Raw genomic sequence first — 16744 nt, 5'->3', positions numbered from 1 at the left:
GGCTCACTAACTCCTGTTTGCTATTTTCTGTGTACTGATCGATGAACACTAAAAGGTGAGGGCTCTAGTTCCCATGCATTTCCTACCTTTCCTATTATTTTTGTTTTTTTCTATCATTTACTTTGACAATGTTACATAAGGTTCTTTGTTTCTATTTTGTGTTATGTCCACTTTAGATAGTATCTTTGAACGTCCCGCTGGTTAGGATTAGGAACTTTCTACCCTACACTACCACCCTCCATCTATCTTTTAAGTCCTCCAGCTTACTGGCCTCTGTCACGTTCTATACCATTCCCTTATGTTTTCATAAGTCGTTGTTAACTTGCGTTTTCTGATTTTTTTATACGTACGTTTTTGAACTAAAAAGTCTGTGCATACTGTAATACCATGGTTGTATAAGCAATATTCAGTGCAGAACTAAGTAAGGTGTGCGAATAGGCTGATAGAGAAAATGTGGTCCTGTATCCCTCAGCTTGTGTTGCTCAAGGAACTATGTTCCTGGGAACAGAGTCAATAGATCAGATTTTCTTGCCTTCAATAAATTGTTCCTTAATGTAGTTTACTTCATATTTGGACCCTGCCTTTCTTAAGTGGTCCTTTGATTTTCCTGTAGGTCGTGTTTGCCTTCTCTTTGGCAAAATGTAAGCCTTTTTCCTTAACCTTACCACTTACATATTTTAGCTTTTTATTTTTATTTATTTATTTATTTATTTTTTAATAATTTTTTAAAAATTTATTTATGATAGGCACACAGTGAGAGAGAGAGAGGCAGAGACACAGGCAGAGGGAGAAGCAGGCTCCATGCACCGGGAGCCCGACGTGGGATTCGATCCCGGGTCTCCAGGATCTCGCCCTGGGCCAAAGGCAGGCGCCAAACCGCTGCGCCACCCAGGGATCCCATATTTTAGCTTTTTAATCAGTCATATTATCTGTTTATTTATTTATTTTTAAAAGATTTATTTACTTATTTATTCATGAGAAACACAGAGAGAGAGAGGTAGAGACACAGGCAGAGGGAGAAGCAGGCTCCATGCAAGGAGCCCAATGCGGGACTCCATCCCGGGTCTCCAGGATCACACCCTGGGCTGCAGGCGGTGCTAAACTGCTGCACCACTGGGGCTGCCCTATTATCTGTTTAATAAAATCTGCTTTAAAAAATTCTTTCCAGAGTTTGCTGACTTTCTGTTCCAATTATGGCTAATTTTTTTTTCTAGACCTTCTCAGAGCTATCTTCTGGGAATTTCTTTTCTTTGTACTTTTGGGTTAGGTGTACTGTTTTTTGGATCCACTGTCATCAGCAGTCTTGAAATCCTCCCTTTTTTCCCTGGAGTAAATCTTTGAGTACCTTTTTTTTTTTTCCCTCGAGTACCTTTTTAACTAAAATATGTAGGGAGGAAACTGTACTCTAAGAAAGTTTTTTTATTATACTAATACACTTGTTTGAAACTTTGGCTTAGCATAGAATTCTAGGATCAGAATTAATTTCTCCAGGACTTTGAAAATTCATTTATTTATTTGTTTATTTGAGAGAGAGAGAGAGAGACAGAGAGCACACACATGAGTGAAGGAAGACAGAGAGGGAGGGGGAGAGCAAGAAGCAGACACCCCTAGCAGGGAGCTTGACATGGGGCTCAGTCCCAGGACCCTGAGATCATGACCTGAGCTAAAGTCAGACTCTTAACTGACTGGGCCACCTATGTGCCCCATACTTACCTCAGGACTTTGAAGGCATTCTTTAATCTTCTGTCAACCAGTTGGGCTGATGAGATAATTTTGAAAGTAACTTTTTTTTTTTTCCCAGAAGATTTAGTCCTTGGTTTTCTGGACACATGTGGCGGTATGTGTATTGTGGATCTTTTGTTCATTCATTATTTTCAACACTTAAGTATCCCTTTCAAAATGAAAACTCAAGTCTACTTTTACTTCTAGGACATTTTTTGTATTCTACGTTTTCTTCTTTCTTTTTCCCCCATTCTTTCTTGAACTCTGATTCAGTCTCTTGTTAGATGTTGAATTCATGGCTCATGTTTTCCATCTCCTTGACTTTTTTTTTCTATATTCTGATTTTTCCAACTTTATTGTTAGTTTCATCTGCTTGTTATTTCTAATTTAATTAATTTTGAAATCATACAACTTTTATTGTTTTAAATAAAGAGGGAGATAGCTCTTGAAGCACTGTCTTCCCTTGGGCTTAGAACAGGAAGCGTTTTTTGTTTTTTGTTTTTCATTTTTAAAAGTGAAAAAAATTTAAAAAAATTTTTATTCTAGTGTATTTAGCATACAATGTTAAATCATTTTCAAGTGTACAATATAGTGACTTGAAAATTTCATACATCACCCAGCACTCATCAAGACAAGTGCACTCCTTAATCCCATCACCAATTTAACCCATCCCCCACCCCTCCCCTCTGGTAACCATCAGTTCTCCATAATTAAGAGTGTTTCTTGATTTCTCTCTTTTTTTCCCTTATGCTTGTTTTGTTTCTTTTTTTTTAATTTTTTATTTATTTATGATAGTCACACACAGAGAGAGAGAGAGAGAGGCAGAGATATAGGCAGAGGGAGAAGCAGGGTCCCTGCGGAGAATCCAATGCGAGACTCGATCCCAGGACCCTGGGGTCACACCCTGAGCCGAAGGCAGACGCTCAACCACTGAGCCATCTGGGCACCCCTAAGTAATCGAATTTGATAATATAGAACATCTTCTCGCATAAGGGATAATTTTGAATAAGATAGAGGTAGATTATGTCTCAGTCCCAGAGCTGTGTGAGAGCCAGCTCCCCCCTTTGGGTCTTCAGGCAAATACACTAGTCAGTCACTTTGTGGGCTTGGGCGGCCACCCTTCTGTGGCCTCCAGTATCCCTGCTCATTCCAGCCTGTAGTTCTGGGCATTCCTGCTGATGTCACGAAGGACATCACCTCTGGGCGCTCTAAACAAGAACCCCTGGGTTGGATGAGTGGTGCTGCAGATACACAACATGTGACTTCCACTACGTGAAGGTCTGGGCTGGGTTTAGGGCAGTTGGACTGGACAGAGACTATGGATTTCTTTCACTTTAGAAAACATGTTACAAGAAGAAATAGTAGGACTTGGTGATGGGTTGCCTCTGATCTGAGAATGGAATGTGGGTACCCTGCCCACCAGACCAGTCCTGGCATACAGCCCAGCCGCTGCGACCAGCAACTAGTGTATTGAAGGCAGGGGTGCTCAGCCCCCAGGTATCAGGAGCTGGGGCAGCCATTTTCAAAGAATTTATGGAAAACAAAACAACACTTTTAAGCATTTGCTAACACGCAACTAACTGGTTCAACTGACATTTAGCTTTATTGTTTGGCAAGCGTGTGAGCGTTTGCTCTGCTGAGATGGTGCGGGTGTTGAGGGCATCGGATGGCTGCACAGGGTTGCCCGTCCAGGACACCCTGGAAGCTCCTGGGTTGGTGGGTGTAACTGGTGGAAACTACATCCTCTGAGGGGTTTGGAGGCAGATCCAGGTGGCTGAGCTGTTTAGTTGAGGCGCAGTGTTCTGGGATCCATGTGCTTTGGGGAACCTGCTTTTTGGGAACAGGGAAGTGGGGCTGGAGGGATGACTGGAGATAACAGGCCTGGAGCATGACTCAGAGAATGAGGCTCTGGGTTTCCTACCTGAGTCTGGCTCGAGAATAAACAGTACATCGTGTAATGAGGGGAAAGGGCAATGGCCCAGGAGGAGGTACTCTGCAGGCCCTGCCTCCTGAGAGGACATTGGGCGAGGTGCCCAGCTCCCACACCCTCCTCCTGGGTCTCTTGGGCTGTCAGCATGAAGTGGACGAGAAGAGCAGGGAATGCCATTGAAGTCCTGCTATACTCTAGGGGCAGATGGACAGCACCTTGAAGTCTGTCCAAGACTCCCTGCACAGTGCTCCAGAGAGCTTCACTCAGCCCGTTCACCAGATGGCTCATGTGAGGTGCCGGCGGCTGTACTGGGGCTCCTCCGGGAGTCGCTGCTTATCTTACACACAGCAGACACGCACCCTGGGGTCACCTGGTGTGGACATTGGCCTCTCAGGTTTGTCTGTGTGTGGACTGAGTAATTCTGTAGCTTGAAGACTGTGATGTATAGGCAGCTCTCCTGACTTTGCCTTTCTATTCTGTACATGGAGAAACCAATTAAATTCTGGTCCACTGGGCAGGGGCTGAAATGCTGGTGGACTTGGTCTTTAAAAAACCTTAGCCAGGCGTAGGGTGAAAAAGACAAAAAGCTCCTTGTCTGAAGTACTTATGTACATAGAATTCCTGAAGGTAGGTGTGACACGGGAGTGTGATAGGACATGCGAGAACTGTGTGTTATTTTACAACATAAAACAATTTTTTTTTTATAACATAAAACATTTAAAAGTGAAAAAAAGAAAAAGCTTTAGGGCTGAGCAAGGCCGTTGTTCTGATCTTGCAAGAGGCAGAAGGAAGATCCTGTGGTCTATCAGAGAGCTGTTGCCTTCATGGTTTTTACTTACCAGCAAAAGTAATGTAATTACAGGTGGTAGGAGGTCTGCCCCTGGGCCCTGGAGGTGCCCTTCCACGCTGTAGGGGTCTCTCTCATGGCAAACGAGCTCTGGACCATTTGATTGGAAAAGGTCCTGTATTAAACCTCTACCCAGGGCAGTGAATTAGAGAAGGAAAATTTCAATCTTCAGAAACTGTGATAGCTGTGCTGATTGCTCATCATCTTATAACATATCTTACTGAGGTCCCATTTTGTTAAATCAACAAATTTATAAAAAAAATATGTTTTCTTTTTATAGTAGATAACAGTAAAGTTTGTGGTTATGGTATGTATTTGCTAGGTTCTTATAATTGATGGCATTTTATTTATTTCTAGTAGGTGTATTTATGAACTATTGCGAACTCTGTTTCCCGGATTTCTACAACACGAGGATGATTTTTGGTGGCTTATCCATGAATAAGTTTTTGTTTTTCATTTGTACTACATTTGCTTTAAATCTGAAACTTAGGAAAATTTTACTTATTTTGTACCCTCAAAGCAGTGTTTCTCCAAGGGAAAAAGAACTTGGATAAATCTGCCTTTTGTCTACAGGAAATATCCTTAATTTGCTTAATGAGCTCCTTCATTATCTAAATAAGTCTTGCGCATGGCAGGTGGACTATATGTGTGCTGACGGAGGAGTCATGTTGCTGCGTGCTCAGTACCTGGGGGTGAGTGGGGGAGGCCTGCCAGGCAGGGACATTCCAAGGGCATCTGCTCCCTTGGCCTCCGGAAGCACTGTTGGGAGTGGGTGACACGGGGAGGCAGGAGTGTGGCTTACGTACACTGATGAAGTAGCCAGAGGAACACATTCTGTAGCTGTTTATAGGTAATTTTGGACTAGGGAATACTTTTTTTTTTTTTTAATTTGTATTACTATTACCTTTTCTTCTAGAAGGTAGTGATTTCTGGCATGTCAAGACCTAATTGCCATTGACTTAAATGGCCTAATGAAAAAGCAGCTCACTAGACTGTACAAAAGTAGTTTTTTAAACTTTAAAAATTCTGACTTTATACTTTTCTTTTTAGAGAAGAACAAAAGATGATACTTGGAAAGCAGATGAGCTCAGAAGACATCTTTCGGTACCGAATTTTAAAGATCTGAGTTGGGGTCATTTGGACCTTGGATGGTTTCTTGGGTAGTTTTACTTTGTTTTCAATGTTGCTTATATGTGGCTCATTCCAGAGATGAGATAAAGGCCTGTGGTTACTAGGTCGGAACTGTGGAGGCACAGGGTTGCTCAGCCTAGCGGTGCACAGCTCTGTCAGGTTTTTGTTTTGATTCAGGGCTCGGGCCATCTGTGTCTGTGTGTGCATGCATGTGGTCTCTGGGTGTGAGAGTGTGCGCATATGTGTATATGTGTGTGTGTAGCTGTGTGTGTGGTGTGTGCACACATGTGTGGTCTCTGAGTGTGTGCATGTGTGCGCTTGTGTGGTGTGTGTGTGTGCATGTGTAGATGTGTGTATGGTGTGTGCTCATGTGTGTGTTCTCTGAGTGGTCTCTGAGTGTGTGCATGTGTGTGCTTGTGTGGTGTGAGGGTGTGTGCGTGTGGTGTGTGCACACGCGTGTGGTCTCTGTGAGTGTGTGCATGTGTGGTGTGCATGGAGGCACTTTGGGCTGTGCAAACGTGTGAAAGAAGCCCCCTTAGACTAGAGCCAGGAGGCTGCAGACCCGAAGGGGGACGTGTGTGTTCCTGGGGAGGCCTCTGGGCTATACCCATGGAGAGAGGGAGGTTCCTCCTGCCCTGGCAGCAGCTCGTGGTGGGAAGCCAGATGCTTCCTGGCTCCCGGTTTACACTCGTGGACGTGTAGCCGCTAGAAGCCCCTCCGAGTCCCCCTACCCTCTGTACGAGAGCCTCCTGTCTTTGCAGCATCACCTGTGGTCGTGCCATGGCATTGCTGTCGCAGACTGCAGTTCTCCGCTATTCCCGCACAAACCCAGTTCCTGGGATAGAGCCACTGGCGGTTTTATTTTAAGGTTAACTGGTTGAGACCAGGACCCCCGAAACTGTTGCGGGAGTCTGTGTGTGCTGTCCTAGGTTGTGGGGCTGGGACCTTCGGGCCAGCCTCAGTGCCCCATGGTCGTTGGGGGGGACGGGCCGGCCCTGCGTTCAGAGCCCCCCTCCCAGGCCCACGTATCTGGGGGAAGCAGTTGTGGGAGCGGGAAGACCCTTGGGGAGGGGGACCTGTACCCTGCATTTCACTCTCCTCTTCTGACATAGGCGGTGCCGTCGGGCAGTCCCAAGGATGACAGGAAGCACAGGGAAAAGAGGCTGCATAAGGAGGCAGACCTGGACGTCCCTGAGTACAAAGATCAGAAGCATAGCAAGGCCTGGGACCGGCCCGGCGACAGGGAGAACACTCTCGGGCACAGAGACCCAGAGAAGCTGAGGGACAGGAAGAAGGACTCCAGGGACCGGGACCGAGAGAGGCATAAGGACAGACACTGGGAGCCGGATGCAGACAAGTCTCACGGCAGAGAGAGAGACCGCGAGAAGGACAGAGACCGCAGGGCCAGGAAGGAGGAGCTCCGGCAGACGGCCGTCCACCAGAGTCTGCTGGGCCGGCCGCTCCTGGACCGGGCGGGCAAGACGTGGGCAGGTGTGTGTCCCTGTGGGGGGGAGGGTTGGGGGTTCTGTGTGTGTCTCTGGGGGGGGCTCTGTGTGTGTCCACGGTGTGCGTCCTGTGAGGCTCTCGAAGTATATGTGTGCACTGCTGTTGGGTTAGAGGGACTTAGGGTGGGATTGTGGGCTCACGGGGTCACCACTTGGCATGTTTCACAGCATCTCTCTTACTGTCCATTGCCTGTTTGTAGGGTTAGTATTTTGATGTTCTTCATGTGTATTTCTAATAGAATTGTTTTTGTTCTCAGATCTTCTTTTTTTGCTACCTGATCTTGTTCCTTCACTGTATCATTTATGCGAACAGTTACACGATTAGGCTCTCTGATGTCCCTTTCCCTCCTTGTCTGTTTTTGTGCCTCTTTGCATCTCCTCCAAGCCTCCCCTGCTGTGACGTGTGGCCTTGTTCTGTGGACCTCGGTGGCTGCTCCCTCCCTCAGTGACTGCACCCTTTCTCATGATTTGCAGTGCTGGTCATCTGTTCTTGACTTCCAGGTTTTGGTTCCAGCCTAGGTTTCATCCCTGAATTCCGGGCTCACAGATCCTCTTGTCCTTTGATGTTTGATAGATGTTGGAAACTTAGTGGGTCCTGGACAGCTTCTGGAATTCCCACAAATCTGCTTCCCCATAACCTCCCCCATTTTAGTCAATGGCAACTACATCCTTCCCTCTGTCAGGCAGGAAAACCTGGGGGTCAGTGGGACCCCACTTTTCCTCCGCAGTCAGCAGAGCCTGGCCCTTTGCTCCCTGCCCTGTTGTTTTGATCTCTTGAGTCCCAGGATCCCAGAATAGCAGTCAGTGCTCCACTAGCACTTTGTGAAGGAGTGAACTGTGTCTCAATGATCTCTTTAATTTCATCCTCATCTTTTAAATTGTTGATTCTCTTCATTTTAAGTCTAATGACTTTTTTTTTTTTTTTTTTTTTGTCTGTACAGATTCAAAAGTGAAGCTCTCCTTTCACCATCAGGGAGAGATCTCAAGTTGTGGGTAGATGTGTGTGCTGGCAGGTGGGCTGCACTTTGCCTCCTTCTCATAGGGGCTACCTCCACCTACTGTACCCTTAGTGGGCTCGAGGAGGCTGTGGGGCTGGCGCAGTTCCCCTGTTGTCTCCGAGGCAGGTGTTTCTTTGCCTCCGAGCACTTGGCAACTGAGCTGGTTCTTCATAGTGGACTAGGCATGTGTGTGTGGGCTTGAGTTTCCAGGGGGTCACTCTATATTTTCCAGGTTGCTTCAGTCGCTGTTGCCATTGTGATTTCCCTCTTTAGCCCATTTTATTAGATTCTAGAACTTTCCATGCTTGATATTGGAGGATGTGTTTTAATGGAAGAATGTTTTCTTATGTGTTAACTAACATACAGTACATTGTTAATGCAAGATGTTAGAAGATCATCATGATGTGGTCAAGTTTGGAAATGCTAAAAATAACGTTCTATTTTTGTAGTAAGCAAAGTGAGAACAGAAGAGAAGGAGAAGAGAGATAAAGACCCTGAGAGGGGGGACGAGGAGAGAGAAAGACGATACAGAGAAAGAAAGGTACGTGGGCAAGCTGGAGGGGTCCTTGGCATCTGTAGAGTGGAGGCCATTCACGCATTGTTAGTAGGAGCATTTTTGAAAAGTGTTGTCACACAGGATTCAAAGTCTGAGGAAATTCTCAGCCACTTTCCTTACATGTTGTTCTCTTTCCAGGAGAAATACATGGTGATTTTGGGCTATTTGGAAAATATGAATAAATAATAAGAAGAAAATAAAAACAAGTTCTACCCCAAGACAATTATTGATAATATTTAAGTATATATCCTAACAAAGTAGGTTTTATGTATGCATTTTTGTAAATGTACATATATACCCACTTTTGGATTTTTACTCTTTTATAAACTTTAATCTGGATACACGGAGCATTTTTCTAAGTCCTTTTTCTCGATAATATTTTAATGGCTGCACAAGACAACACTCACTGATGCAGATGTGTCCTAGTTTTCTTGATACCTCTGCTTTTGTTGGACACTTCTGTTGCTTCTGATTTTTTTTTATTGTAAAGACATCTGTCTACCCCACAGATGTCTTTACAATGCAAAGTTTTTGCATTTATTCATAATTATTTTCCTATGGATTAATTTCTGGAAATGAACTTACTGGATGAAAGTAAATGTAAATTTACTCCATTTGCACTGCAGACCAGCTGTGATTATTTATATCATCAAAGTGTGATGATAAGCTTGAGCTAAGCAGCCACCGGCATGGTCATAATTTTTAATCTTTATTAATTTGATTCAGAACAAAGTACTTCTTAGCATTTTATGAAAGGGTTTACCGCCCTGTTGTTAGTTACTCCCTGTACGTTTGTTTACTTTCCTCATGGAGCATTTTATTCTGAGAGTACTTTCAAGATAAACTCTCTGCTAGTTATTTCTGTTTCAAATTTTACTTGTGAAATCTTTGTTTTGTGAGTAAGTTTAAAGTTATGAAGTAGTCAGGTCTGTCTTTTATTGTTTGGTTGTTAACGTAATGCTAAAGAGCCTTTTCCCCCCATCAGGGTAATGTAAATGCTTGCTTGTATTTTATTCTGGGTCCTTAAAATTTTTTTTACCATTTCAATCTTTAATCTCCATAGAATTGATTTTGGTGACAAGTGTGTCGTAGTAATCTGACTTTACAACTGAGGAGTTTGGCCATGGAGCTTGCCAGCATGGGAGGTTATCCTGGCAGAGATGAACAGGGTGGGTGGGCATCGGGGGCAGGAGAGGAGTCAGAGCTGCTGGGTGGCCCCAGGAGGGGTGGCGGGAGTGGGGGTGCTGAGCCAAGGAGGAGGTAAGCACCTGGTGGCTGCAGAGGGAGCAGAGACCCACTGTTGGCTGTGAGTAGAGAAGGCCCTGGGTGGAAGGAAAGGGCAGTTCCATTTGGGATTCTGTTGAGGCACACTGGCAATGCTCCCCAAACCGTGAGTCTGACCCAAAAATGTGACGTATCAGCAGCGTGTTCTTCAAAGAGCCCTGTGTCACTGTGGGGTGGATATCCCAGTCATTCCTGAGTGGCCACAGTGGTTTCGGGGATACAGAGATGACTGAATGGTGGTGCCCAGTTTTAAGAATCTCCATGTGAACTACCAACATCAGGGACTGGCAGGGCACGTGGTGCTCTGCTCGCGGAAGCTACACATCTCACAGGCAGGACTGTGGCTGGTGGAGTTCAGGGTGCATTCACAGTTGGGGAGGGGGCACATGTGCCATGCTGAGGACTTTGGATGTGCCTCTCCACATCAGGGGAGATTGCCCCTGATGCCCATTGCCCATCCTTCCCTCCTCCTTTGGGGGAGGCAGGTGTGCAGCATGGCCACCGTCCTGTGGGTTGCATGGCCAGCAGTGGGTTTTTCTTTCCAGAAGGCCATCCTCCGAGTCAGGGTAGTGGAGTGAGGGGCAATGCAGCCTCACTGCCTTGATTGTAGCATGTGTGAGGGACAGCTACCCATGGCTCGGATGCTCATGCGTTTTTCAATATGTCCTGTTCAAAGCTGCAGTACGGCGACAGTAAAGACAATCCTCTTAAGTATTGGCTTTATAAAGAAGAAGGTGAAAGGAGACACAGGAAGCAGAAAGAACCAGATCGAGAAAAGAAACATCGAGAAAAAAGCAGCACAAGGGAAAAAAGAGACAAGTATGCCAAAGAAAAAAGTAATTCGTCCTCAGACAAGAAAGGGGAAGAAAGGCACAAGGATAAACGCCACAAGGAAGGCTCTCATTTAGATGAAGAGAGGCACCACAGTAGCACCGATAAAAGAGAGAGGCTGCCAAGAGAAGAGCCTAAGAAAAGGGAGTCCAAGGTACCGTTTCTGATGCCCCTTCGGCTCTGTAGGCCCCTAAGACCACAGGGCAAAAACCTGGTTCACGTCTGTGCAATGTGATCAGTGTAGAGAAATTGCTGATCTAGTAGGAAGTCAGATTTTCTGATTATATTGTGAATGTACTTTTAATGTATATTCAGAAATCTATGATAATACTGAAATTTTGAACCATTAAAAAAAGGAGATGATATTAAGTGGAAAAATGAACAAAATAGCAAAATGTTTGAATTAGAATTAGTAGTGTAAGTTTGCAATACCAACAGACACAAAAATAAAACTATTGATTGCAAAGGGTCTAATTTTCCTCCCACATATGTTGACATAATTTCTGCAGTTGCTTGATGTTTTCCTCTACTGGTGTATCTTCCGTGCTCACATATGTACTTCCACTGTTCTGTTTTTCCAGACTCTGAAGGGAAGCGATTTCATTCTCCTGTTTGTTGCTGGTGCTTCCTTTCAAGTGGAAGCAAAGTGAGGGTCAGGTGCCGTGAGGCTCAGGAGAGTCAGGCCTCTGGGGCCAAAGCCTGGGGCCTCTGATTGAGTGGGGCCATCCATCAAAGTGTGTGTCCGTGTGTGTTGAGGAGCGTTTGTTAAGGATGTCCTGAAACATCTTTGCAGTTGCTGCCTGGCCTCATGCCCACCCTGGCTGGCTCTTTGCTGAGCGGGTAAATGATGCCCGCACCTGCCGCCTCCTTGCCTTTGCCCATCCTTCCCTCTGGGCAGGGCTGCACCCCCACCCTATCACCTGAGACCTATCACCAGACCAAGCACAGGGAGGCCGGAGGTGAGAATGGACCCTCACAAACAGGCATGTGTCCTCTTGTGCTTTAAATCTCCTTCCCTATAACAGGGTCTTTTTAGTGTGTTTTTCCCAATTTTTAGTCATGAACATTTTTAAACATACAGCAAAGTTGACAAGTTTCTGCCACCTAGATCCTACCACTAACGTTCCATTAAACTTACCTATTTTACATTCCCTGGATCCAATTTAGTCACTAGGAACATTCTGTTTGGTTTCCCCCAGAAATGCCTTACTGAGACTTGTCACAGTTTACACATTTGGCTTTTATTGTGGCTGGATGTAAGAAGGGCCCCTTGTTAATAAAGCTACTGCCCTCAAGAGTGCTCCTTCCATAAGGGGTAACATAATCTCATGGACGATAAACTTCTTTTCTTTCAATAATTTGTTTATATTTCTGGAGTAGCTTCTCTGTGCCAGTGTTTGTTTTTTTTTTTTTTTTTTTAAGTTTTATTTATTTATGATAGTCACAGAGAGAGAAAGAGAGGCAGAGACATAGGCAGAGGGAGAAGCAGGCTCCATGCACCGGGAGCCCGACGTGGGATTCGATCCCGGGTCTCCAGGATCGTGCCCTGGGCCAAAGGCAGGCGCCAAACCGCTGCGCCACCCAGGGATCCCTGTGCCAGTGTTTGTTCTACGTGCTGAGGACCCAGCTGTGGCCAGAAGTTTTTATTTTTGTGGTGCTTATATTCCATTGGAGAAACCATATGATGAGGAAATAAATAAGTATGCAGTATATGAGGAATGACTAGTGAGCATTATGTGTTCCACATCTTTCTTTGCCTTGACTTTCAGATGCTCAAAATACGCTTTTTAACTTAGTGTGTTAGCCTGGTGATGGATGTGATTGCTGCTGAGGGGACCATAAATTACAAGGGGGCACTACTAATAACTATGCCAGGCCACAGGTATGAACCAGGACCGGACCGGTCCTGCAGATTGGGTTCTCCTGGGTTCTCTCTCACTTTCTTCATATGATTTTTTTTTTTTTTTTAAGATTTTGAGAGAGAGAGAGCATGAGGGCATGGAGCAGAGGGAGAGGGAGAGCAGACTTCCCACTGAGCAGGGAGCCTGACCCAGGGCTCGATCCGGGGACCCCAGGGTCACACCCTGAGCCAAAGGCAGACACTCGACCGCTTAGCCACCCAGATGTTCCCTCCCCCCCCCCTTTTTTTATAAAGATTTTATTTATTCTTTGATTGTTTTATAGCAATAACTTCCTAGAAGTATTTATAGATCAAAGAAACTATTTGAATATTTTTAACTGTTTTTAAAGCTTTTGATATGCCCTTCAGACTGACTTTCTTCTGTTCTGCACTCTTCATGGATCGGCCCCCAGGTCTTTGAGCTTTTTCTGCTCCTGGGAGGCATGCCTCTGGTCCCCCTGGGCTCTTTACCTGTCACACTCTGGCCTCATGATCTTCCTCCAGACTATGCTTCCTGCCAGCACTTACTTCACAGATGCTTCTCTTTTTATTTTATTTTTTTAAGATTTTATTTATTTATTCATGAGAGACATACAGAGAGAGAGAGAGGCAGAGACACAGGCAGAGGGAGAAGCAGGCTTCACGCAGGGAGCCTGACGTGGGACTCGATCCCGGGTCTCCAGGATCAGGCCCTGGGCTGAAGGTGGCGCTAGACTGCTGAGCCTCCTAGGCTGCCCGATGCTTCTCTTTTTAAATGACCTACTTAGATATGTTGTTTTGCAATCTGATGGTTTTAATTTTATTTTTACAAATTCACTTAATTCAAGAGAATTACAGAGTAGAATTTATAGATCAGTTGTTTGAATTTTATTTTCTATAGGTAGATGGATCTATGAAATAGCCACATTATTTGTGAAAGTTCATAATTTTAAGCAGTATGAGGAGCTAGTCAAATGTATCTGAAGTAATGTGAAATTGATAAGCATAGATGTCTTTTACTAAGGTAATGTATAATCACCTTTTAGTATGCCTTTACTCATCTTCCTTGCATTATGTAATTTACTGAAGATAGCTGGTAAAAACAGTTATTTCAGAAGATTCCTGTGGTGCAGATGCTTTTATTAAATTTTGAGTCCATGCTTGTTTTACGGAGTTTATTAGTAGTTACTTCATTATGATATACTAATGAGCATCATGGAATTTTTTGTTTCATAGAACATTGAGCACAGAAATCGGGGTGCAAGTTCAAGGAGAGATCCAGCCGGCAGCCAGGAAGGAACATGCGCTCTCTGGTGACTGTTCTGTGCACTGTGCTTCTCATAGAATGCTTTAAAATGAGTTTTTCTTACTGGGCCTGATTATATCCAGTGAATGAGAGTGAATTATAGATATACTTCATTTAGTCTTGATACAGCCCCTCCAAGTTATATTCTAGGTGCACTAGAGGAGCTTGGGAACTTGTTATAAATTACTAGTCCTACTTTGCCTTTTTTATATTTGCTCACACAAACTTGAGAATCAGTATTCACTTTGAGGTGTGCATATGTGAGAGGCGGCCCCTGCCCTTGCTGAACTCAATGGCTGGAGAGGGTACAGTTTCTGCAGGTGGGCTCCTGGCTCCTCTTTCTGCCAGCCAGTGCCCCCCAACCAGTGTCTGTAAGTCAGAGCACAAATGAAATGTGTTTTCTTTGGCCTTGCAGCTTTAATAACCTGCAGGAATGGCATGCCTGCCTCTACTTGGCATGTTGGGCAGCCCTCCAGAGCTGTTTCTTCACTGGCAAAAGTCTCATAACAGCACCTGTTTTGTGAAGATTACAAATGAGAGTTTGTGGGTAAATTCTCATTTTGTACATAAGCTCTAGATTTTTTTTGGAAGTTTTTTTTTTTTTTAAGATTTTATTTATTTATTCATAGAGACATAGAGAGAGGCAGAGACACAGGCAGAGGGAGAAGCAGGCCCCATGCAGGGAACCCGATGTGGGACTCAATCCCGGGTCTCCAGGATCACACCCCGGGCTGCAGGTGGCGCTAAACCGCTGCGCCACCAGGGCTGCCCGGAAGTTTTAATTTAAGTTCCAGTTGCTTAACACACAGTGAAATACCAGTATCAAGTGTAGAATGTAGGGATTCAGCACTTCCGTACACCACTCCTCAATCCTGTCACCTGTCTCACCTACCCCCGTCCCCTCCTCTCTGGTGACCAGCAGTGTGTTCTACAGAGTTAACCGTCTGTTTCTTGGTTGCTTCCCTTTTTTACCCCCCTTTGCTTCTTTGTTTCAATTCTGAAATTCCACATATGAGTGAAAGCATATGGTATTTGTCTTTCTCTGACTGACTTATTTCATTTAGCATAATACTCTCGCTCCATCCATGTGGTTGCAAATGGCAGGATCTCACTCTTTTTGGTGGCTGGGTAATACTCCAGTGTGTATATATACAACATCTTCTCTCTGTTCATCAGCCTGGGGACACTTGAGCTGCTTTCGTGGTGTGGCTGTTGTGAACAACGCTGCTATAAACTTTGGGCGCATGTTTATATGCACCTTTGGATCCATATCTTTGTACCCTTTTGGTAGACACCCAGTCATATAATTACTGGATCATACAGTAGCTCTATTTCTAACTTTGAGCAACATCCATCCTGTTCTGCACAGTGGCTACACCAGTTTGCATCCCCACCAATAAGGCAGGAGGGTTCCCCTTTCTCCACATCCTCCCAACACCTCTTGTTTCTTGAGTTGTTGATTTTAGCCATCCTGATAGGTGTGAGGTGATAGCTCATCATGGTTTCATCTGCGTTTCCCTGATGATGAGAGATGTTGAGCATCCTTCCATGTGTCTGTTGACCATCTGATGTCCTTTGGAAAAATGTTCATATCTTCTGCCCATTTTTAAATTGAAATTTTGGGGGGTATTGAGTTTTAAAAGTTCTTTATATATTTTGGATACTAACCCTTTATCAGATAAGACATTTGCGAATATTTTCTCCCATCCTGGAGGTTGCCTCGTAGTTTTGTTGATTGTTTCCTTTGCTGTGAGGAAGCCTTTTATTTTTTTATTTTTTTATTTTTTTAAATTTATGATAGTCACAGAGAGAGAGAGAGAGAGAGAGAGAGAGAGAGGCAGAGACATAGGCAGAGGGAGAAGCAGGCTCCATGCAGCGGGAGTCCGATGTGGGACTCGATCCCGGGTTTCCAGGATCGCGCCCTGGGCCAAAGGCAGGCACCAAACCACTGCGCCACCCAGGGATCCCAGGAAGCCTTTTATTTATTTATTTATTTATTTATTTATTTATTTTTAGCCTTTTATTTTGATGAAGATTACAGAGTAGAGTTTGAGTGTAAACTCTCTGGATTTTAATTTGTTATTATGACAACCACATTTGATAATTCCTTTTCAAATCAGGGAAACTCGAGTTAAAAGTACTTTGCCTGAATTTTGAAGTCTGAGCAAAGCTAGCACTTACACTGGGGATGCAGGTTCCCAGACTTTGTGCTGCAGACCTGCTGGGCTGCACAGGGCTTCTCACTTCTCTGTGTCTTCAGAAAATGGAGAATCGGTTTGGAATTCTGAGAGCCTAAATTTTAGGCCCTCACCAATGTAGAAAATCTGATTTAAAAAATAGAATGTGGGACGCCTGGGTGGCTCAGAGGTTTGGCACCTGCCTTCCGCCCAGGGTGTGATCTTGGGGTCCTGGGGTCAAGTCCCACATCGGGCTCCCTGTAGGGAGCCTGCTTCTCCTTCTGCTCTGTCTCTGCTTCTTTCTCTGTGTGTCTCTCACGAATAAATAAACAAAAATCTTTAAAAATAGAACGTATTTTAAGTTAAATCTTTCCCTTAGGAATACAAATATGTTAAATGTAAAATAATATTTGGGATTGGCTAATAAAATTACAGGAGTATTCTAGAACTCATAAGGATAGAGAGTCATACATACATACAACTTCGTTAAAACACATAGTTTCTTCTTTCTACTGAGGATATTCTCTTTCTTGAATTGCTGCTGAAATACTAAACATGTAGAAGGACTTTAGTGTCTG

At 44.5% G+C, this 16744-nt stretch overlaps 1 protein-coding gene across 11 annotated transcripts in view; it reads left to right on the top strand.

The window, feature by feature from the left end:
* The window catches only part of DYNC2I1 (dynein 2 intermediate chain 1), a 48427-nt gene that overhangs the window by 1427 nt on the left and 30256 nt on the right, over nt 1–16744 (top strand). For 2 of the 11 annotated variants that reach the window (XR_013353095.1, XR_013353096.1), the window contains exons 1-6: nt 4381–5191; nt 5550–5603; nt 6743–7121; nt 8583–8674; nt 10650–10958; nt 13920–13996. Coding sequence is in view for 8 of the 11 variants with exons in the window: in XM_077849476.1 (XP_077705602.1) it covers nt 5144–5191; nt 5550–5603; nt 6743–7121; nt 8583–8674; nt 10650–10958; nt 13920–13996 (959 nt within the window). In the remaining 3 variants the exon portion in view is untranslated. Of the gene's footprint in view, nt 1–4379; nt 5192–5549; nt 5660–6742; nt 7122–8076; nt 8149–8582; nt 8675–10649; nt 10959–13919; nt 13997–16744 lie in introns of those variants that run through there. The other 9 variants (XM_077849483.1, XM_077849477.1, XR_013353097.1 and 6 more) reach the window with 8 other exon arrangements.

The sequence above is a fragment of the Canis aureus genome, chromosome 15 (assembly GCF_053574225.1).
Source record: "Canis aureus isolate CA01 chromosome 15, VMU_Caureus_v.1.0, whole genome shotgun sequence".
NCBI lineage: Eukaryota > Metazoa > Chordata > Mammalia > Carnivora > Canidae > Canis > Canis aureus.
Note: the sequence above shows the minus strand (reverse complement) of the source record. Positions and strands in the feature narration are given on the sequence as shown.